Source organism: Phoca vitulina, unplaced genomic scaffold (assembly GCF_004348235.1).
Source record: "Phoca vitulina isolate PV1807 unplaced genomic scaffold, GSC_HSeal_1.0 scaffold53, whole genome shotgun sequence".
NCBI classification, from domain to species: Eukaryota; Metazoa; Chordata; class Mammalia; order Carnivora; family Phocidae; genus Phoca; species Phoca vitulina.
Genome location: NW_022589756.1, coordinates 8747002 through 8771781, shown reverse-complemented (window position 1 = coordinate 8771781; position 24780 = coordinate 8747002). Strand labels below are relative to the sequence as shown.

Genomic DNA, 24780 nt, shown 5'->3' with positions numbered 1-24780 from the left:
AACTCATGACCCTGAGATCAAGACCTGAGATGAGATCGAGTCGGACCCTTAACCAACTGAGCCACCCAGATGTCCCAAGTTTCTTTTAAAAAAAGAAGAAACATGTATAATCTGACACAGGGCAAAATGTTAATATTCGGCAAAACTGTTGGGTATGCATGTTTGTTATAGTCTTCCCTTTTTTAAAAACATTTCATTCATACGTTGTAAATCAGTAGTAAGCAAGTGTTTCAAATATATATATAAATACTTCCTGTATGTATAGACATATAGAATCCTTTAAATATATACCTGTCTTTAAACACCTGTGTAAAAATAAGTCTAACATTTTCAGTACCCACAATCCCATAATCCCATTGTGCATCTTCCCTCCATAGAAATTGCTATCCTGAATTTTGTTTTCAAACTTCCCTTCCCCTCCCCCCTTTAAAAAAGTGGTTTTACCATATGTGCATTTATCCCTAAATGACTGGCATGTTTTAGACTTTAGGTAAATGAAACCAAACCATAAGCATCCCTCTGCAGTTAGCTTTTTAAAAACAGTGTATGTGAGCTTAGTGTTGATGCTTGCGGCTACAGTTCATTAATTTTCACTGCCCCAAAGTCTTAAAAATGCCGTCCTCCACACTTTTCCAAAGTTTTAGGTTTTGCCCTTTTGTATTTAAATCATTAATCATTTTGGACATGATTCTGTGTATGGTGTAAGACAGGAACCCAATTTCATTTTTTCCTCATACCTAGTTTGCATTACACGCTCAGTTCATCCAGACCTCAGTGATCTGCAGTGCTGGTTCTGTAATGTAGATACTTAGATCGATCTATCTACTCTTTTTCTCATTTGGAAATTCTTTATTCTGGGTGTCAATTCTTTGTCATTTATAGGCATTGCCATCCCAGTGTGTGGCTTGTTTTTTCGTATATTGAATTTTGTTGAACAAAGTTTTTTATTTTAATGTATTCAAACCAATCAGTCTTTTCCTCTATATTTTGCACTTTTTATTTCTTAAAATTCCTTACTTTCTTTTTCATACGGATAACCAATTACCCCAGCCCTCACTTGTAAATATTGTATGTCGGGTTTCCATATATGCATGGATCTGTGTCTAACCTCCACTTTGTGCCCCTGGTCTGTCTGTCATCCCTGTGCTGACATCGCATTGTCTGAGCTCCTACCACATCGTGATCTGTGACAAGTACACATCTTCCTCACTAGTCCCTTGGCTACTCTGGTCCTTTGCCTTTCCATACGAATTGGGGAAGTCTGTCAAGTTCCACACCAAAGCAAAGACATCCTAATAGGCTTTTGATTAGCGTTACACTGAAACTTTGGATTTGAGGAGAACTGCTATTCTGACAATACAGGGTCTTTGTCCATGAACATGGACATGGTCTCTATCCCCATTTGTTTAGTGGATTATCTCCCCTTATATTGACTCAAATGGGAAGCTTCTAAAGTTTCACCATTAAGTATAATATTTGCTATAATGTTCATGTTTTTAATAAAGTCTAGAAATTTCTCACATTCTCTTTTTCAAAATTGCCTGTCCCTTATCCTCTCTATTCCTCCTTTCTTGGTTCCATGTTGGACCTTCTCCTTATATCCTCTGTGCCTCTTAACCTCTTTCTTATTTTCTATCTCTGCATATCTCTGAAATTCTTTCTCAGAAACTTTTTTATCTCCTAGCTGATTAACTTTCTCTTCAGCTAAGTCTGGTCTTTTTATCCCATTCACAGAGATTTCCGTTTTAGTAATTCTAATTTTCATTTCCTTAGTTCTAGTTAGGTTTTTCAAATCCACTTGTTCTTTTTTTTCTTAGTAATTTGTTGCTTTTTATGTTTTCAATTCCTTAGTCTTTATTTCTAGTCATTTAAAACCTACTTATTTTATAGTCTAGCCAATGGTTTGATTACTTGGAATTCTTGGGGAGCTAACCTTACTTTTTGTCGTATCTGTTAACTCTTGCTCAGGGTTGCCTGTCCCCTCACGCGACTGGTACTTTCAGATTTCAAGCTCATCTTCAATGAGGTTCTACCTGTGGGTGTCCTATGTGGCTTGAGGTGAGGAATGTCTCTTGATAGCAGTTTTTGGTCTTATTCTGTCAAATAGTCAAAGGATATCAATGGCTAGGTCTAATTTTCATATAGCATGAGTCTCCAAACCCATGAAAGCTCAGACTACTTAAAATTCTCAATCTATAGTTTCCCCCCGCTACCCTCCAAAATCCAGGTTAAAATAAACAAGTTGCCTGCCATCTTCCTGGGCCAACAGGTAGATCTCAGTTCCAATTATCTGCCCAAAGGTTCTTCACCCTTTTCTCACATGAGTGATAAAACACAAGCCTCTAGAAGATAAATTAACAGCACCCCACCCAAGGAGCCCCAGTGACACATTACATGTTTGCCACTCTGATTTTTAGTTCCCCCTTCCTTTCTGGCAATTATCTTACTTTATTACTTATTAAATAAGCCCAACTATACACTGAAAAAAAGTTTGTTATGTGAACACTAAAAACATGGTGTTTTAGGTTACCTAGTCCACAATATTGCCAGAACCAGAAAATTTACTGTTAACTTTAAAAGCAGACTACAAAAAAAGTACATATTTAAAAAAAATAAAGATAAAAAAGCTACGACCACAGACAGGGAACCACAGAACCAAAAGAAATATGCCAAAGGCCTGAGTAATTTTTTTTAAGATTTTATTTATTTATTAGAGAGAGTGAGAGTAAGAGCGCACAAGCAGGGAGAGGGGCAGAGGGAGAGGCAGAAGCAGACTCCCCGCAGAGCAGGGAGCCCGATGCGGGACTCCATCCCAGGACCCTGGGATCATGACCTGAGCTGAAGGCAGATGTTTAACTGACTAAGCCACCCAAGTGCCCCTAGGCCTGAGTAACTTTTATTTCTTTCTGAATACATCTATCTTTTCCCAAATAATTTAAAAGTGATTATTACTATCATAAACTGAGGAAAAAATGAAGATTCAATGGCCCATCCCATAATTTTTAGCTAAAGAGTAAACATCACATATCTAGCCAGTAAGAGCCATCAGAACCCGGGTCTCCAGAGTTGAAACAGGGGAATGCACTGGTCAGTGCCCCAAGGGCAGCTCACCACGCAGCCGCACGTTTGAGGGAGTCAGGACTTCCGCAGTAGCGGTCTCTGTGAAGGAACCCACCAGGCTCCCTACTTCTCCCTCTCACTCCCACCAGACTCCCCACTTCTCCAGTTCTCACAGGACTCCTGTGGTTTACAGGGAGCAATGAGTTACCACTCTTCCCACCATCCTCCCTGTCAAGAATTTGTCAAGAGAAGGATATTATCAAACAGCATCTATGTATGGTATTCTCCTTGGTTCTCCCAATACCTAACAATCTTTCTCCTCATCCCAGATGCCAGCATCCAACCACAGGGGAAAAGCCCCTTACCTTGCAAATGATTTCATTTGACACAAAAAGATATACTGTTTTCACTGAAGCAGTGGTTTCTAATCATGTGTCCCATCAGTAAAAAAAATTTTGACACTGCAACCCCAGTGTATTTATAAAGTACATTTATATATATTTTTGTATATATACTTATATATTATAGAAAACTGTATTACATAATAAAACGTACAAAGAAAGGAATTAAGAAAGATGAAGCAACAGCTAAACTATAAAAAGAAGTTTAAACATTTACTTAACCAATACCATGGATTATATTTTATGTGGGAATGTTCCAGGTTATTCAGTCTAAGAGAAGTATTAGTGTCATGCACAGTAATAGTAAGGAAAATCCTTGAATAGATGTTGAGAACCTCCTTTACCAGAGAATTAAGATGTGTACTTATGCTGCCTCCCTCTACTTCCTTATCACCTAAGCCACCTGTCTTCTAAATGCTTACTGAGTTTTGAAATCCTTTGTTCTCAATGAAGCCTGTTTACATTCTAGATCTTTCTCCTTCTTAAAAGATAACATTATTCAAACCAATAATATGAAATTAACTCCCTGTTCTCTATTTACTCAGTACTGTGAAGACATTAACATTTTTGAAAGAACACTGCTAATCACATAGAACAGTCACACCTTCTTAATCATAACAAGGGAGAGAATATAGTTTGATAGTGAAAATTTGAAGTAGTTAAAGCAAAAAAAGAATGACTATTTTAGAACATAAAATAGTATAAATACCTGATAAAATTAGGTAAATTAATTAAAATATTTAGCTCAAACTGGTTCTATAGTACATAACTGGACTCAGAATTTGAAGACATTCTTAATTTGTTGAGCTCTTTTTTTTTTTTTTTAAACGTAGGCTCCACACCCAGCATGGAGTCCAGCGCAGGGCTTGAACTCATGACCCTGAGATCAAGACCTGAGCTGAGATCAAGAGTTGGATGCTTAACGAGACCTGAGCTGAGATCAAGAGTTGGACGCTTTGACAGAGCCACCCAGGCGCCCCTATTGAGCTTTTGATTTTAAAAAGTCATCCTGGGGTGCCCATGTGGCTCAGCAGTTAAGCGTCTGCCTTCGGCTCGGGTTGTGATCCCAGGGTCCTGGGATCGAGCCCCACATCGGGCTCCCCGCTCAGCGGGAAGCCTGCTTCTCCTCTCCCACTCCCCCTGCTTGTGTCCCCTCTCTCTGTCAAGTAAATAAATAAAATCTTTTTAAATAAATAAATAAAATAAAATAAAAAGTCATCCTAATCTTGAGTTGAACTCTTCTTATGTTCCCATAAGATTGAGAAAATTCACAGAGAATACTCATTTTTCAAGTTTTCACTTGGTAAGGATCATGTATACTATGTGCAAAATATTTCTGTTTTACTCTCTACACTGAAGAGACGATTTGGCTAATGAAACACCGGTCTAATAATATGGTAGACAAACACATTTTAATAAGGATGAAAAATTCATCATGTCTGTGAGTGCTTCAGGTGACTGATGATATTATTAGGCACCTAATCACTCAGATACTTTAAATTTTCATGGATAATGTCTTCTGATCTACTAGGGAAGTATAAATAGAAGCATACATCTTAGATGAAGTTTAGTCCCTGGCTACATAAGAAAGGATAAAGAAAGAAAAGAAAATTGCACCAATCATTAATTTCTTTCTAAGACCCTATCTCCCTACCTTAAAGTTTATAAGGAAGTGGGCTTTTCATTTAACATCACATAAAATGAAAACAAATATTTTAATATTTATTTATTTTAATAGCCATCACTGCACCTGGGAAACACACTACACTTTTATATAATTATAACAATTAATCACAGCTTAAAAAAATTGGTGCATTATTTTGCTAATTATTTTTCTTTTGTGAGACTTTAGCAGAAGGCCCAGAAACAGAAAAAACTATGAGGTAATCAGAAGTTAAGTTATAATGCCAAGCTATACTTGGTTGAAAAGGTTTGATTAGGTATAAATGAATGCATAAGGCCCCCAACTGCTTTTCTCTCTTTTTATGCTTTGTTGCGTGGACCCAATGTCTTCTGTTTACCGCTCTACTACCACTAAAGATATGATTTGAGTATCATTAGCATAGGCTGGTGGTTACTTCATCTATAACTTACCTTCAAAATATAAGAAGAATGAAATATCCACCTAATTATTATTAATGATATACATGAAGGTAAACTTGTTATTTTATAAAATTAAATAATATGCCTTTTTAACAATAATAAGATCTTAATCAGCTTATTAACCCTAAGGACATCAGGTATGACTCCATCACATAAATACTGACAGACCATAGTCATAGATACAATTAGTTTGAACTGACAAAGAGATTCTCAAGTATTAACTGCTGCAAGGTCCTTACCAGGCCTACCCTAATCCCCACCAGAAGAGCCTTCATTTGTCTCCAACCTGCAATGATGACATAGAAGGTGACGTAACTGGTCTTTCTGTACACTGAGTATGAAATTATTATATTCTGGTCACATATATTCACTAGCTCAAAGACAAAGACAGAACTCAAATTTCTAGAATTCTGAGGGCACCTGTGGTTTTGTTTTTGAGTAAATGTCTTTACACAGATTAACTCAGAAACCTTAAATTTCTTGTGCCATGGGTCTATGGAAAACACAGTAGTTTTAAAGCACTGATGGACGTCAATAATACTTTAAGATGTAGGAACAAAAGTAATGTGATATGAAAATATCTATGAGTTCTACTGGTGACAAATCACAGCTACTGCAAATACTCTTAGGAATTGTCACATGTTTCCTAACTGAAGGAAATGCTAAATCCGTTAGAGATTAGTGAAAATTAAGATGTAACATGTTTCCCATCCAAGTTCCAAACCCTCTGAGTTCTGTCCATTTACGCCTTAGTAGTTAAGAGTCCCTATATTAACAACTCATTTAACCCAAAGACAATTACAGATGAGGACTCTGAGGTATGATGAGTTTCGTACTGCATTACTGCAAAATAAGTGAATTAAGTATGCATGCACCCCCAGTCCCATAAGTACTGGGACCCTCACCTTGATGGGGGGTTTCCGAGTGATGTGGGAGACAAGGAAGTTCATGGCAATGTCCTCACAGTTGATGTATTCATCCACCATATCTCGGATGGCCTGGGGCATCACGTAAGAATACAGGTAGGCATAATACTGTCAGGGATAGAAAAAGAATCACATATTCTGTTAGAGGCCACAGTTCTTTGGCTTTCAGCCAAAATATACATGGATCTAGGGGCTGTTAGGAAGCGGAGGGGTGGGGAGGAGGTTGGGTGTGACGATCATTAGAGGAATCACCACTCCCTTTATTTAGGGAGTTGGGGCCAGGGATGCTAAACATCCTACAAGGCAGATCTTCTGCAATAAATAATTAACCCACCCAAATTGCCATTATCATCCCCCTTTTGAGGTCCATGGCACCTCAGTGATTTTACAACAATATGAAGATTTATCAAATTAGGTCAGACAGTGGTTCAGATGAACAGCATTCTATCTGTGACAATGCCAATAAGGGATAAGTGAGGGGAAAGCCTGGTTACAGAGCCATAAAAATCCAATCCCTCAGTTCCTCCACTTATGGATTCTAGAATCTGATCACTTCTTAACCACTGCCACTGGCTACTCCCTGCTCTAAGCCACCATCATCTTTTGCCTGATTACTCATATAGTCTCCTAAACAGTTTCCCTGCTCCCATATTTTCTTTTTTTTTTTTTTTTAAAGATTTTATTTATTTATTTAATTGACAGAGAGAGAGAGAGACAGCGAGAGAGGGAACACAAGCAGGGGGAGTGGGAGAGGGAGAAGCAGGCTTCCCGCGGAGCAGGGAGCCCGATGCGGGGCTCGATCCCAGGACCCTGGGATCATGACCTGAGCCGAAGGCAGTCGCTTAACCGACTGAGCCACCCAGGCGCCCTCCCATATTTTCTTCCCTCCAGTCCATTCTATGCACAGCAGAGTGACTATGTTCAAACACAAGTGCAATTGAACATGTCACTCCAAACCTCAGCGGTTTTTCATCTCACTCAGAGTAAAGGCCTATGTTCTTAAAATGTCCTGAAAGGCCCACAAAATGGTGTGCTAAAGCTGGCTCACATCTGCTAATGAATGTCAACTGCTAAATTTTCAGGAATTTTATGAGACTATTTAGGAATTTTGTGAGCTTGTTACGAAAAATAGCCATTATTAAAAATATAATTACATAAACTTAAAATTAAATAAGCTATATTAAAAACCAATAAATAGCTAAAGCACATCACTTCTTAATTAATTAGCTTCATTTTACTATTGTTTATTACATTTTACTATTATCTTGAAGTTATTTATGTCTATCATATCTGTATGGTGAAAATATAGAACTGCCCATCCCTTTCCAACTCCAAGTTCAGTGACTCATATCTATAACTTGAAATCAGCCATGCTAAAAATATTTATACCACAGAAATGGACAAATGCTATAAACAAGGCACATGTCAACTATGATGTGTTGCAATGTTGCTGATGAATGAATAGGTGAGGTGCCTAATAAAACTGATTTATATATATTTTATTACCTTAAATAGTTAGAATCTATGTAATGAAATACTGATCATAAAATTTTTTGTACCACACAGTGGTTTGCTGGTTATCTTGTGGCAAAGTACTTAAAGGATGGTGAACTTAAAAGATGAATTATACATTTTTCTTTTATAAAAAGACAGATGATTGAAAGTTGTTGACCCTTTAAATGGCCAGTGGCTGTCATTAGGATGCTAATGAGAATATATTTACTGAACACAATCCATATCCTCAACAAGGGAAAGAAGACATAACAAGAAGAAAGAACTGCCTTTTTAGAAAAATGGAGAAAGCATTATGAAAACAAACGTTTAGAAGTATTTCCACCATTTTGTGATTATGACTGATGCCATAAATCAATAAACACTTTCATATCTGCACATTTTAAAACATATAAAAACTTTGTAACCTGTTTAAAAATATTTTAAATGAGGGACGCCTGGGTGGCTCAGTCGGTTAAGCGTCTGCCTTCGGCTCAGGTCATGATCCCAGGGTCCTGGGATCGAGTCCCGCATCGGGCTCCCTGCTCCGCGGGGAGCCTGCTTCTCCCTCTGCCTCTGTCTCTCTCTCTGTCTCTCATGAATAAATAAATAAAATCTTTAAAAAAAAAAAAAAAAAAAAAATTTTAAATGAGGTTTCAATGGATTTAGAACCTACTCTAAGAAAAAGTAACACTTTCTCGTTAGTTTGCTAAAAAAAAATTAAATGGCATTACAGAAGATGAAAATTCTAGTCCAATTTGAACACAATTTAGTGGATGAGTATCATGACTTAATAAGCACAGCAATATGGTATTTCTTACAGGGACAGTGACTAAAACCAAGTATCAAAAACATGTTTAATTTAGAAATAGAGCTCTGACTTGCCATAGCACAGTATCAATTCAGGATTTTAAAAAATAATATACTGAATCTAATATAACACTGTATGTTAACTGGAATTAAAACAAAAACTTAAGGGGCGCCTGGGTGGCGTGGTCGGTTAAGCATCCGACTCTTCATTTCGGCTCAGGCTGTGACCTCAGGGTCATGAGATTGAGCCCCACGTTGGGCTCCATGTTGGGTGGGGAGCACTGGGGGACTAAATAAACATTTCTGTAAATCACAGGCTTGAGGGCTGCTACCTTTGTTCTAGATTTTCAAATAGAAAATAAAAACTCCAAGGTTTACTAAATAAATTATTTATTACTTGAAAATGACGGGATCTCACTACTGTAACTTTTAAACTTCAGAATTTGGGAACAGGCAGACTTTTCAGAAGACAAGTAAATTCTCAAGGTATGAATAGACAATGCTGAAATTGGTGGTTCTTTCTTGGATGACCAGTGTGAAAATAAAGGACTACTAGTTAGGTATGGTTTCTCAGCCAGATACTTTCCCCATCCCAACCAAAGCCCACCCACATTTGGAAAATAAGCATGAGGGTGAGGTTCAAGAATGGAACAAGCATATCAGCGTCACACATTAAGTTGTAAAAAGAAAAAAAAAAAAAAGCTGAAAATGTAATGATTTCTTAGCCTGATTCAAAATGTCCCTAGTAAGATGACTTTCAAAATTCTGTTTGAGGTGGGTCGAAAGATGCCACCATCTGAAATTTGAAATATGTAAGGGACAAAGCCTGGAGAAAGTTGGGATGTCAGTTTGAGGTACCAGAGGGACATACGGGGGGGGGGGGTCCTAAAAACAATTAGGTATATAAGTACAGGCATCAGGGAACAGCCAAGACAGGAATATAGACACAGAAATTGCCAGCCTGTAGGTGCTCAGCCCCAAGACCTTGAGCTATGAGAGAACATCTAGGGAAGACCAAAGTAAGAAGAGCACTAGATACAGAAGTTAGAAGGCTGAGATACTTCAACATTTATGGGGAAAACAGTATGGTGGATGGGTCTTCCATGAGAGCAATGAAGTTGCCCAGAATGAGAGAGGGCATGGAGGGGAGATCAGGAGGATGGGCCATGTGCCAAGGTCTTTGATGACCAGGAAAAATGGCTAGGAGGTTGCTAGATGGAAGCAACAAGACAGAGGCTGTAAGCCTCAAATGAGATTTTATATGATAGCCGAGAACTGTCTGGAAGTGTCATCAGTAAGCAATAAAAATGGTTCTTTATAACCTTCCCTGCTCCAAAGTACATATCTGGGGAAATGAGTAGACTCAATCACTGTCCCTAGAAGAAATACAGGAACAAGGTAAAGGGGAAGCACTGTCCTCAGAGAAAAGTCAGGTTTTAATCAGGTCAAGAGATAGAGGAGGCATTCTGTGAAGTGGCGGGGGGGTTGGGGTGCAGGCAACTTGACCACCTCAGAAGAGGGCTTCTTCAGAGCCCAGAAGAAGTACTTGGGAGGGAAGGTATAGAGCAACACTATCTAAGATATGTGAGTCACAACTGTCACTTTAAATTCTCTAGTAGCCACATTTTAAAAAAAGATTTAATTAATTTGTGAGAGAGACAGAGAGCACGAGCGGGGCAGAGGGAGATGGACAAGCAGACCTCCCACTGAGTGCAGAGCCCCAACACAGGGCTCGATCCCAGAACCCTGAGATCATGGCCTGAGCCGAAGTCAGAAGCTGTTAACTGACTAAGCCACCCAGATATCCCTAGTAGCCACATTTTTAAAAAGAGAAACAGTAAAATTAATTAGAATATATTTTATTTAACCCAGTGTATCCAAAATAATTACATTTTAACATATCAAAATCTGGTATGCACTTTACACTTACAGCTCATTTCAATATTGGCCAGTCGCATTTCAAGTGTTCAATAGCCATGTGTGGCCAGTGGCTACTTTATAGAACAGAAAACGTACAGAGGAAAGATGAGTCAGGAGCAAAAAAAGCTTAGCAATAACAATACAGGAAAGAAGTAATGACTGGAGGGATTTGCATGTTAGATATCCAATAAGAACTGGGATGTGTGCCATGGTGAAAGCTCTAAGGAATAAACAAAACTTGCATAACCACAACAGAGGCTCATGGTGGAGCTTGAGATAGTGGTGGGTTAACCTGAGTCAAAAGAGAACCAGCCTTCTTTCTGCTGGGCAGGCCATGTCTGGGACAACAATGGTAAAATAACAGTATTTTAGCCCAAAGCTCTCAATTTTACAGGAGAGCCAATGCCCAGAAAGAACAAACTAATTTTCCTAATAGCCTACATGCAACTATGCAGGGAGCCTTCTCACCCTGACATTTTATCCCAGAGTTTATTCTTGAATACAGTCTTTAAAAACAGAAATAACTTACATGTCTAGCATACAAGGGACATATAAGAAACATGAGGAGGGCTAACTTTAGGGCAGCATTTCACTACCACACAAAGGCTCAACTCTTAACCAAGTTCACACCAATCTTACCAAGCTTTTTCTTACCTTGTGAAAGAAGGCAGCACCTGTCAGCACCATGGACAGCTCACAGGAGTAGTTGGAGTTGTAGAGCCAGGACTGATGAGGGATGTCCCACGCATGGTAACGGCCAGGGAAACCCACAATGCGATCCCGTGCTTCTCTCCACACCCTCAGAAAACACAAGTATATGCACACACCTGAGTACAAAGCTCTAAGATTATCAGAAACACTTAAAATTATTTCTCTGTCTTGCAAGCTCTGGCCCTTGAGCTAATCATTTTTCCTCTCAAAAAAAAAAATTTTTTTTTTAAATATTTTTTTATTTTATTTATTTATTTGAGAGAGAGAGAGAGAAACAGCATGAGAGGGGAGAGGGTCAGAGGGAGAAGCAGGCTCCCCGCCGAGCCGGGAGCCCGATGTGGGACTCGATCCCAGGACCCCAGGACCACGACCCGAGCCGAAGGCAGTCGTTTAACCAACTGAGGCACCCAGGCGTCCCTCAAAAAAAATTTTTTTTAAAGATTTTATTTCTTTGACAGAGAGAGAGACACAGCAAGAGAGGGAACACAAGCAGGGTGAGTGGGAGAGGGAGAAGTAGGCTTCCCGCTGAGCAGGGAGTCCAATGCAGGGCTCGATCCCAGGACCCTGGGCTCATGACCTGAGCCGAAGGCAGACACTTAACGACTGAACCACCCAGGCACCCCCTCTTAAAAATTTTTAAAATAACAAAATTAGTCACAGGCTAAACAGGATAAAAACAAGCAAACAGTGCTATATGTAGCTCTTTAATAAGCACCTGCTTATTGCTCTTCTAACTTCTGGCCGCCAGCACTTCTCCAGCTTTTACAGAAAGAACAAGCTGGAATAACATGGGAAGGAAATAACTGAAGTTAAGAGTTTCCAACACGGGGTATGTACACCATCAAAAGAAGTGATCTTAGGACCATACAAATGAAAGATTCATAAATGCAAGAAATAATAAATTGAGGGGTGCCTGGGTGGCTCAGGAGGTTAAGCATCTGCCTTTGGCTCAGTCATGATCTCAGGGTCTTGGGATTGAGTGCTGCATTGGGATCCCTGCTCAAGGGGGAGCCTGCTTGTCCCTCTCCCCCTGCCCTAACTCCAGTGCATGCACTCTCTCTCTCTCTCAAATAAATAAAATCTTTAAAAAATAATAAACTGAGGCAAGATGGCAGAGGAGTAGGGGACCTAAATTTCATCTGGTCCCAGGAATTCAGCTGGATAGGAATCAAACCATTCTGAACACCTATGAACTCAACAGGAGACAGAAGAAAAGAATAGCAGCAACTCTCTGAACAGAAAAGCGACCACTTTCTGGAAGGCAGGACGTGCGGAGAAGTGAATCCGAGGCGATATTTGGGAGGATAGACGGCAGGGGAGGAGGCTTCCGTCAGCTGCTACTGGCAAGTGCTAGAGCAGCAGAGCACAAAATCGGAACTTTTAGAAGTCGGCTCCGCTGAGGGACGTCGTTCCAGTGGCTAAGCAGGGGGTGGAACCCTCGCTGGGACAGTGTGGTCTCAGGACCCTCGGGGTCACAGAAAGACCAGGGGTGCCTGAGTGTGGCAGAGCGCCCAGGTATCGGAGCAGGGAAGCCGGCTGCAGAGACCAAGTCGAGGAGCAGGCTCGCAGCTCAGGGTTGCCATAAACCGTGACCCGTGGCACAGTCAGGCCACTGCTCCTCCAGCAGGGACCCAACAAGTGGCAGATCCAGGGAGATTCCCCTTCCTCCCCTGGGAGGAGTGGCGTGGGAGCGCACCGCAGGGATATGCTGGGTTTGGAGACTCCACGTGGGGTCATGTGCCAGAGATAGAAACGCTCGGTCACAGGCCAGGTGAGCACAGAGTGCGGCCAGAGACCGGGGAGATGGGAGTGATTGACTGCTTTTCTCTGGGGGTGCACTGAAGAGCAGGGCCCCGAGTTCTCGGCTCCTCCGGGGCGGAGATTGGGAGGCTGCCATTTTCAATCTTCTCCTCCAAAGCTGTACGGAAAGCTTGCAGGGAACAAAAGCTACGGAGAGCAAACCTGAGCAGATTACTTAGCCCGGGACTGGCAATTATGCCTCTGGCAAAGACATTTGGGAACCATGGCAACAGGCCCCTCCCCCAGAAGATCAGCAAGAACAGCCAGCCAAGACCAAGTTTACCGATCAATGAGAACGGCAGAACTCCAACGCTAGGGGAATACTGCACATAGAATTCATGGCTTTTTTACCATGATTCTTTAGTCCTTCAAAGTTAATTTTTTTTCTTTCTTTTTTTTTTTGAATTTTTCTTTTTCCCTTTTTCAACCAACATCTTATTGATCCCTTTTTAAAAAAATCTTTTTTATTTTTCATTTTTAGAGTCATATTCTATCCTTCATAGTAGTTACCCTTATTTTTGGTAAGTTGTTCTCTTTAAAATTTGGGGATACAGTTTCTTCTAACAGACCAAAATATACCCTAAATCTCTAGTGTATGGCTTTGTTCTAGTCTCCTGCCTGATCACATTCTCTCCCCCCCGCCTTTTTTTTTTAAAATCCTCTTCTTTCTTTTTTCAACCAAATTATCAATTCCTTTTATAAAATCTTTTATAATTTTCATCTTTACAATCATATTCCATCCCTTCATCGTATTTACCCTTATTTTTCTACATATTTAAGTTTTTCTTCTTGAAAATTTTGGGAGGCACTTTCTTCTAACAGACCAAAATATGCCCAAAATCTAGTGTGTGGCACTGATCTATGCACCAGCCTGATCATATTTGATCATATTCTGTTTTTTTGTTGTTTGCTTGTTTATCTTTTTCTTTTTCTTTTTTTCTTTCTTTCTCTTTCTTTTCCCCGGTTTCAGGTCTCTTCGAATTTCTTTAGTGTATATTTTTCTGGGGTCGTTGTTACCCTGTTAGCATTTTGTTCTCTCTTTCATCTATTCTCCTCTGGACAAAATGACAAGATGGAAAAAATCACCTCAAAAAAAAGAACAAGAGGCAGTACCGACTGCCAGGGACCTAATCAATACGGATATTAGTAAGATGTCAGAACTTGAGTTCAGAATGACGATTTCAAAGATACTAGCTGGGATTGAAAAAAGTGCCATTAGAGAAACCCTTTCTGGAGAAATAAAAGAACTAAAATCTAACCAAGTCGAAATCAAAAAGGCTATTAATGAGGTGCAATAAAAAATGGAGACTCTAACTGCTAGGATAAATGAGGCAGAAGAGAGAATCAGTGATATAGAAGACCAAATGATGGAGAATAAAGAAGCTGAGAAAAAGAGAGATAAACAACTACTGGATCACGAGGGCAGATTTCGAGATAAGTGATACCATAAGACAAAACAATATTAGAATAATTGGGATCCCAGAAGAAGAAGAAAGAGAGAGAGGGGCAGAAGGTATATTGGAGCAAATTATAGCAGAGAACTTCCCTAATTTGGGGAAGGAAACAGGCATCAAAATCCAGGAGGCACAGAGAACCCCTCTCAAAATCAATAAAAATAGGTCAACACCCCGACATCTAATAGTAAAACTTACAAGTCTCAGAGACAAAGAGAAAATCCTGAAAGCAGCTCGGGAGAAGAGATCTGTAACCTACAATGGTAGAAACATTAGATTGGCAACAGACCTATCCACAGAGACCTGGCAGGCCAGAAAGGACTGGCATGATATATTCAGAGCACTAAATGAGAAAAATACGCAGCCAAGAATACTATATCCAGCTAGGCTGTCACTGAAAATAGAAGGAGAGATAAAAAGCTTCCAGGACAAACAAAAACTAAAGGAATTTGCAAACATGAAATCAGCCCTACAAGAAATATTGAAAGGGGTCCTCTAAGCAAAGAGAGAGCCTAAAAGTAACATAGACCACAAAGAAACACAGACAATATACAGTAACAGTCACCTTACAGGCAATACAATGGCACTAAATTCATATCTTTCAATAGTTACCGTGAATGTAAATGGGCTAAATGCCCCAATCAAAAGACACAGGCTATCAGACTGGATAAAAAAACAAGACCCATCGATATGCTGTCTGCAAGAGACTCATTTTAGACCCAAAGACACCCCCAGATTGAAAGTGAGGGGGTGGAAAACCATTTACCATGCTAATGGACACCAAAAGAAAGCTGGGGTGGCAATCCTTATATCAGACAAATTAGATTTTAAACCAAAGACTGTAATAAGAGATGAGGAAGGACACTATATCCTACTTAAAGGGTCTATCCAACAAGAAGATCTAACAATTGTAAATATCTATGCCCCTAACATGGGAGCAGCCAATTTTATAAGCCAATTAATAACAAAAGCAAAGAAACACATCGACAACAATACAATAATAGTGGGGGACTTTAACACCACCCTCACTGAAATGGACAGATCATCTAAGCAAAAGATCAACAAGGAAATAAAGACTTTAAATGACACACTGGACCAAATGGACTTCACAGATATATTCAGAACATTCCATCCCAAAGCAACAAGATACACATTCTTCTCTAGTGCCCATGGAACATTCTCCAGAACAGATCACATCCTAGGTCACAAATCAGGTCTCAATCGTTACCAAAAGATTGGGATCATTCCCTGCCTATTTTCAGGCCACAATGCTTTGAAACTAGAACTCAATCACAAGAGGAAAGTCGGAAAGAACTCAAATACATGGAGGCTAAAGAACATCCTACTAAAGAACGAATGGGTCAACCAGGAAATTAAAGAAGAATTTTAAAAATTCATGGAAACAAATGAAAATGAAAACACAACTGTTCAAAGTCTTTGGGATGCACCAAAGGCAGTCCTAAGAGGAAAGTATATAGCAATACAAGCCTTTCTCAAGAAACAAGAAAGGTCTCAAATACACAACCAAACACTACCCCTAAAGGAGCTGAAGAAAGAACAGCAAATAAAGCCTAAACCCAGCAGGAGAAGATAAATAATAAAGATCAGAACAGAAATCAATGAAATAGAAACCAAAAGAACAGTAGAACAGATTAACGAAACTAGGAGCTGGTTCTTTGAAAGAATTAACAAGATTGATAAACGCCTGGCCAGACTTATCAAAAAGAAAAGAGAAAGGACCCAAATAAATAAAATCATGAATGAAAGAGGAGAGACCACAACCAACATCAAAGAAATACAATTATAAGAACATATTATGAGCAACTATATGCCAGCAAATTAGATAAACTGGAAGAAATGGATGCATTCCTAGAGATGTATAAACTACCAAAACTGAACCAGGAAGAAATAGAAAACCTGAACAGACCTATAACCACTAAGGAAATTGAAGCAGTCATCAAAAATCGCCCAACAAACAAAAGCCCAGGGCCAGATGGCTTCCCAGGGGAATTCTACCAAACATTTAAAGAAGAACTAATACGTATTCTTCTGAAACTGTTCCAAAAAATAGAAAGGGAAGGAAAACTTCCAAACTCGTTTTATGAGGCCATCATTACCTTGATCCCAAAACCAGACAAAGACCCCATCAAAAAAGAGAATTACAGACCAATATCCTCGATGAACATGGATGCAAAAATTCTCACCAAAATACTAGCCAATAGGATCCAACAGTACATTAAAAGGATTATTCACCACGACCAAGTAGGATTTATGCCTGAGCTGCAAGGTTGGTTCAACATCCACAAATCAATCAATGTGATACATTAATAAAAGAAAGAACAAGGACCATATGATCCTCTCAATACATGCAGAAAAAGCCTCTGACAAAGTACAGCATCCTTTCTTGATCAAAACTCTTCAGAGTATAGGCATAGAGGGTACATACCTCAATATCATAAAAGCCATCCATGAAAAACCCACAGCAAATATCATTCTCAATGGGGAAAAACAGAGCTTTCCCCCTAAGGTCAGAAACACGGCAGGGATGTCCACTTTCACCACTGCTATTCAACATAGCATTAGAAGTCCTAGCCACAGCAATCAGACAACAAAAAGAAATCAAAGGCAGCCAAGTCGGCAAAAAAGAAGTCAAACTCTCACTCTTTGCAGATGATATGATACTTTATGTGGAAAACCCAAAAAACTCCACCCCAAAACTGCTAGAACTCATACAGGAATTCAGTAAAGTGGCAGGATATAAAATCAATGCACAGAAATCAGTGGCATTCCTATACACCAACAAGACAGAAGAAAGAGAAATTAAGGAGTCGATCCCATTTACAACTGCACTCAAAACCATAAGATACCTAGGAATAAATCTAAGCAAAGAGGCAAAGAATCTGAACTCAGAAAACTATAAAATACTCATGAAAGAAATTGAGGAAGACACAAAGAAATGGAAAAACGTTCCATGCTCATGGATTGGAAGAACAAATATTGTGAAGATGTCAATGCTACCTAGAGCAATCTACACATTCAATGCAATCCCTATCAAAATACCACCACTTTTTTCAAAGAAATGGAACAAATAATCCTAAAATTTGTATGGAACCAGAAAAGACCTCGAATAGCCAGAGGAATGTTGAAAAAGAAAAGCAAAGCTGGCGGCATCACAATTCCGGACTTCCAGCTCTATTACAAAGCTGTCATCATCAAGACAGTATGGTACTGGCACAAAAACAGACACATAGGTCAATGGAACAGAATAGAGAGCCCAGAAATGGACCCTCAACTCTATGGTCAACTCATCTTTGACAAAGCAGGAAAGAATGTCCAATGGAAAAAAGACAGTCTCTTCAACAAATGGTGTTGGGAAAACTGGACAGCCACATGCAGAAGAATGAAACTAGACCATTTCCTTACACCACACACAAAAATAGACTCAAAATGGTTGAAAGACCTAAATGTGAGACAGGAATCCATCAAAATCCTAAAGGAGAACACAGGCAGCAACCTCTTTGACCTCAGCCACAGCAACTTCTTCCTAGAAACATCGCCAAAGGCAAGGGAAGCAAGAGCAAAAATGAACTATTGGGACTTCATCAAGATAAAAAGCTTTTGCACAGCAAAAGAAACAGTCAACAAAACCAAAAGACAACCGACAGAATGGGAGAAGATATTTGCAAATGACATATCAGATAAAAGGCTAGTATCCAAAATCTATTAAGAACTTATTAAACTCAACACCCAAAGAACAAATGATCCAGTCAAGAAATGGGCAGAAGACATGAACAGACATTTTTCCAAAGAAGACATCCAAATGGCCAACAGACACATGAAAAAGTGCTCAACACCACTCGGCATTAGGGAAATCCAAATCAAAACCTCAGTGAGATACCACCTCACACCAGTCAGAATGGCTAAAATTAACAAGTCAGGAAACGACAGATGTTGGCAGGATGCGGAGAAAGGGGAACTCTCCTACACTGTTGGTGGGAATGCAAGCTGGTGCAGCCACTCTGGAAAACAGTATGGAGGTTCCTCAAAAAGTTGAAAATAGAGCTAGCATACGATCCAGCAATTGCACTACTGGGTATTTACCCCAAAGATACAAATGTAGGGATCCAAAGGGGTACGTGCACCCAGATGTTTATAGCAGCAATGTCCACAATAGCCAAACTACGGAAAGAGCCAAGATGTCCATCGACAGATGAATGGATAAAGAAGATGTGGTATATATATACAATGGAATATTATGCAGCCATCAAAAGGAATGAGATCTTGCCATTTGCAATGACGTGGATGGAACTGGAGGGTATTATGCTGAGCGAAATAAGTCAATCAGAGAAAGACATGTATCATATGACCTCACTGATACGACGAATTCTTAATCTCAGGAAACAAACTGAGGGTTGCTGGAGTGGTGGGGGTGGGAGGGATGGGGTGGCTGGGTGATAGACATTGGGGAGGGTATGTGCAATGGTGAGTGCTGTGAATTGTGTAAGACTGTTGAATCACAGACCTGTACCTCTGAAACAAATAATACATTATATGTTAAAAAAAAAAAAAAAAAAGATAGCAGGAAGGGAAAAATGAAGGGGGGGAGATCGGAGGGGGATATAAACCATGAGAGACGATGGACTCTGAGAAACAAACTGAGGGGAGGGGGGTGGGGGGATGGGTTAGCCTAGTGATGGGTATTAAAGAGGGCACGTACTGCATGGAGCACTGGGTGTTATACACAATGAATCATGGAACACTACATCAAAAACTAATGATGTAATGTATGGTGATTAACATAACATAATAAAATAATAATAATAAACTGAAAATTCAGTATATTTCTAGGATAAACTTTTATATCATCTCCAAACTTATAGATAATGTAGAACAAATAAAATCAATTCCCCAATTTCACAGGCTAAAATCAGAAAGCTGAAAGCACTTACGCGCTCCAGAAACCTATAGCCCTGTAGAAGGGCTTCAGGAGTCCTGTAAACAATGAACCACTACATCCTCACTCCGCCTAACCCCCAAACAAGATTTAAACTGCTTGAGAAACTCTCTCATCATTTACATGGAACTTCAACTCCTAAAAGACAGAAGATCTCATTCCAAAAGAGTTCCTCTCCTATTAAGTTTGAAAGCAATTAATCTAGTCCGATAGATGAGAAACCACAACTTCTATCACAATATAACAGTCTTCTAGATGAGCCTTCTGCCATCTCCTACCCAAGTCCTACACCTCAGTCCTAATTTATTTCCTAAAAATGGCTCCAAATTACTAACCTAAAAAGCTGTAAGATGTTTTCATGATATATTTGAATGTAAGAATTGCTAATAAATACCACTGGGACATCCAAATGTTATTATCAATATTCCTAAAAATACTGATCTTTTCAAATGCCTATTGCTCCTACTAGTACTACCCATAAAGCAGAATAGGAAACTGAATATTTCAATCATCTGATTTGGTTGATTTAAATAAATATAATGTAATAAATTCTTAATAAGGCAGAATCTCACTGGCTACATACATGATATCAAAAGATAACATATCTAATTTGTTAAGGGCTGTCAAATCACGATACAGTCAACTGGGTGTTAATTATTTATTAAATAATAAGGAAAAAAGTCCATATGGAAGCAATGGTATAAGATAAACTCAGATAAAGGCTTAACTAAATTCCTGGGACAGCACATCAGTAGTTTTAGATAGTATGGTCTCAGTGGATATTTGAAAGTAAGGCATTTTAAAAGACTGAATATAGGGACACCTTAGTGGCTCAGTTGGTTAAGGGTCTGACTCTTGATTTTGGCTCAGGTCATGATCTCAGGGTTCTGAGATCTAGGTGAATCCAGCTCCACCCTCAGCAGGAGTCTGCTTCTCTTCCTCTCCCTCTGTCCCTCCCCTGCTCCTGTGCCTGGGCTCTAAAATAAATAAATCTTTAAAATAAATAAAATATCAAATATAAATAATGCTACCAATTTACATAAAAATGTTGCCCATAATCAGTTCCTTAATTATACTCAAACTTGCACTGCACTAAATGTTTTTAACATATGTGCCGTATTATAGGTCAGGCTTTGGTATACTTCACCTTTAATGAATTGTTCTTTAAATGTGTTAGTATTTTAATTACCAACACACTGTATTTTTTTTTAAAGATTTATTTATTCACTTTAGAGAGAGAGCACAGGGAGGGGCTGAGGGACAGGGAGAGAGAAACTCCAGCAGACTCCTGGCTCAGAACTAACCTAGGGCTCAATCCCACGACCCTGAGATCATGACCTGAGGAGAAATCAAGAGTCCGATGCTCAGCCAACTGCACCAACCAGGGGCCCCCCAACACACTATAACAGGAAAAAAGTTTCAAAGGTGATTTTATAGCTCAAACTTCAAAATAAAAAATTCGCTAGATAAATGAAACTTCAAAAAACTAAGGAAAATTTTAGAAATAATGAAATCAAGATAGAATTCCACTGAAGAATTTGAATCATGAGTAATATTCTTCTATTTACATTTCAAACTTAAATACTATCACCTTGGAAATAAGTGCATCAATTCAACCTTTTTGTGGTATGAACTTCGGCACATCATTTACCACACATCATTTCCATATTAGTACAGTCAGTTCAATAAAAACAAAAAACTGTTAACAGTTCAAATACTACATATTTTAAATAAAGACATATTTTTAAGTATGCAAGATCAAAACAATTTTTAATGAGTTACCTGAATGAAGCAAAAGATGTTACTGTTCATTTTTTTTAAGATTTTATTTATTTAGTTGAGAGAGAGAGAGAGAGAGCAAACGAGCACGAGCTGGGTGAGGGGCAGAAGGAGAAGCAGACTCCCCACTGAGCAGGGAGCCCGAGTTAATTTTTTTTAAAAGATTTATTTATTTGAGAGAGAGAGAGAGAGAGAGGGAGAGTGCGTGCAAGTGGGGGGGGGGGGAAGGAAAGGGGGAGGAGCAGAGGGAGAGGAACAAGCAGACTCCCAGCTGAGCACAGAGCCTGATGCAGGGCTCTATCCCATCACCCTGGGATCATGACCTAAGCTGAAATCAAGAGTTGGACGCTTAACTAACTTAGCCACCCATGAGCCCCATTACTGTTAATTTTTAAGTGAAAGCTGATTTTATGATCTTCGAAACTTAGGCAAAACAGTTTTGAATAAAGATCAGTAAATATTTAAGATATTAGAGTATATTAAAGTACATTTACATTTAATGTAAAGTATTACATTTAAGGTACATTTAGTACATTAAAGTCCCTATTAAACTAATGTTTTCAAGATTCACCCATACAATAACTCATATCAGTACTTCACTCCTTTTTATTGCTAAATAGTATTCCATTGTATGGATATATCACCTTTTTTTTAAATCCATTCATTAGCTGATGGATGTTTGGGTTATTTACACTTCTTTTGTTATTTTTTAACAACTGATTTTTTTGTGTGTGGCAAAATACATGTAACATAAATTTACCATTTTAATCATGTTTACGTGCACAGTTCAATGGCATTAAATATATTCACACTGTACAACCATCACCTCCATCCAACTCCAGAAGTTTTTCATCTTCCCAACCTGAAACTCTGTGCCTATTAAACACTAAACTCCTGGGGTGCCTGGGTGGCTCAGTCGGTTAAGTCTCTGCGTTCAGCTCAGGTCATGATCCCAGTGGGATCGAGCCCCCAGTCACATCGGGCTTCCTGCTCAGCAGGGAATCTGCCTCTCCCTCTCTCTCTCTCTGCCCCTCCCCCTCCTCTGCTCTCTCTCTCTCTCTCTCTCTCTCTCCAATAAATAAAATCTTAAAAAAAAAAAATAACAACAACACTTAAGTCCCCATTCCTGCCTTCCTCCAGTCCCTGGCAACCACCATTCGACTATCTGTCGCTGTGAATCTGACGTAAGTAGAATCATATGAATCATATGATATTTATCCTTCTGTGTTGCTTGTACTTGTTGACTATTATAAATAATGCTGCTATGAACATTCATGTACTGCTTTTGTATGGGCGTACATTTCAATTCTCGTGGGTCCCCTTTGTTTTACCTGTCCATTAAGAACTTATCTGCCTCTTTCTTTGTTACATAAGTTGAAGTTAGCCAAACCCATATTATCTTTTGCCTGAGGAGGTAGTTCTTGTTATACCTGCCTTTTCCTTTTGAACCTAGGTCTGTTCCACTCCCATTAGGGTGAAATAAGCAAACTGAAGAGATAAGAAAAAGCTTATAGATCAAAGGATGCCCAAACAAACGAGAAGAGTCAGGGTGATGAAAGGTCAGGTAGTACAGCCAGAAATAATCCTCTAGTTCCACACCAGAGGCTCAACCACAAATTCCCGATGATTGTTAAGAAAGTCTTACAACTCAATAATAAAAAGACAAATAATCCAAATAACAATGGGCAAAGGATCTGAAAAGACATTTCTTGAAAGAAGATACACAAATGGTTCCTAGGCACATGAAAAGATACTCAACTTCATTAGTCATTAGGGAAATGCAAATCAAAACCATATTGAGGGGTGCCTGGGTGGCTCAGTCGTTAAGCGTCTGCCTTCGGTTCAGGTCGTGATCCCAGGGTCCTGGGATCGAGCCCCACATCGGGCTCCCTGCACCGCGGGGAAGCCTGCTTCTCCCTCTCCTACTCCCCCTGCTTGTGTTCCCTCTCTCACTATGTCTCTCTCTGTCAAATAAATAAATAAAATCTTTAAAAAAAAAAAAAAAAAATATTGAAATAGCATTCACACACAGTAGGATGGCTATAAATAAAAAACAAAAATAGCAAGTACTGTCAAGGACATGGAGAAATTAGAACCCTAATATACTGCTGATGGCAATATAAAATGGTGCAACCTCTGTAGAAAACAATATAGCAGTTCCTCAAAATGTTAAAGAGTTCCTATATGATTCACTGATTCCACTCCAACATATATATCCAAGAGAAAGGAAATACAAATGCATACAAACGCTTGTACATGAATTTTCATAGCAGCCTTATTCAATAACCAAGAAGTGGAAATGACCCAAATGTCCATCAACAGATAAAAGGACGAACAACATGTGTATATCTATACAGAATTAAGTATCGACGCATGCTATGAGATGGATGAACATTTTAAACACTAGGTTAAGTGAAAGGACCATTACAAAACAGCACATATTATATGGTACCATTTATAGACAATGTCCACAAAAAGCAAATTTATAGAGGCACAGGTAGATTAATGGTTGCCTAGGGCTTAGAGCAGTTGGAGGGAATGGGAAGTGACCAGTTATGGGTACACAGGATTTCTTTTGGCGGTAATGAAGATTTCTAAAAAGATCATGGTGATGGTTGCATAACTCTGTAAATACACTTAAAACCACTGAATGATACACTCAAATGACTGAATTGTATGACATGTGAATTGTATTTAATAAATGTTACCAAAACTGAATTGTGAGAAAATGATCACAAACTTGGATGTCACAGTAAATGTCAAATTGCTTCAAAAGTCTCTAAGGCCTACCCTCAATTTTTGTACTTACCTCACTGTGGACAGATAATAAACTGCCCATGGCCTGCATACCAGTCCATAATACACTGTGACTAACCCTGATCTACTCCATTCTCTTACCTGTAATGCTCCCTCAACTGGGATATCTAAGCCCCAGTAGAACTACTAAGAGTCAAAAAAACAATATAGTTAGTGTAGTGGGTGACTCCACGTTCTGGAGTCAGACAAACCTGCACTTGAATTCCAGCTCTGCCACTTACTTTCTAGCGTCATGGTTTGGTTCTCCTGGATCTCAATTTAGTCCCATGTAAAATGGAGATGAGTACAACTTACATCATCAAATTTTAGTATTACTGAGATAAACCACACAAAGTGCTCAGCCAGTCTCCGGCACACAGTATGGGTTCAACAAATGTCATGCACTGTCATCCTCAGAACCACCTCCTCCATCTCCTCCCCCTCCTTTTCCTCTTGGATCTTTGCATCCAACCCCATCTTTCCCTAAGTCTTTCAAGCCCCAGGACTCTGGCACCGTGCCATTGCCCTAACACATAGCAACATGTTGCTTCTGCCTGACTGGGAGCTATTCCCCA

At 39.3% G+C, this 24780-nt stretch overlaps 1 protein-coding gene across 9 annotated transcripts in view; it reads right to left on the bottom strand.

Annotated features, from left to right (window-relative positions):
• EXTL3 (exostosin like glycosyltransferase 3) overlaps positions 1–24780 on the bottom strand; it is a 154831-nt gene that overhangs the window by 5436 nt on the left and 124615 nt on the right. For all 9 annotated transcript variants that reach the window (XM_032388980.1, XM_032388981.1, XM_032388977.1 and 6 more), the window contains 2 exons: positions 11366–11510; positions 6470–6598 (listed from right to left, as the gene is read on the bottom strand). In XM_032388980.1, coding sequence (XP_032244871.1) covers positions 6470–6598; positions 11366–11510 — 274 coding nt within the window. The remainder of the gene's footprint in view (positions 1–6469; positions 6599–11365; positions 11511–24780) is intronic.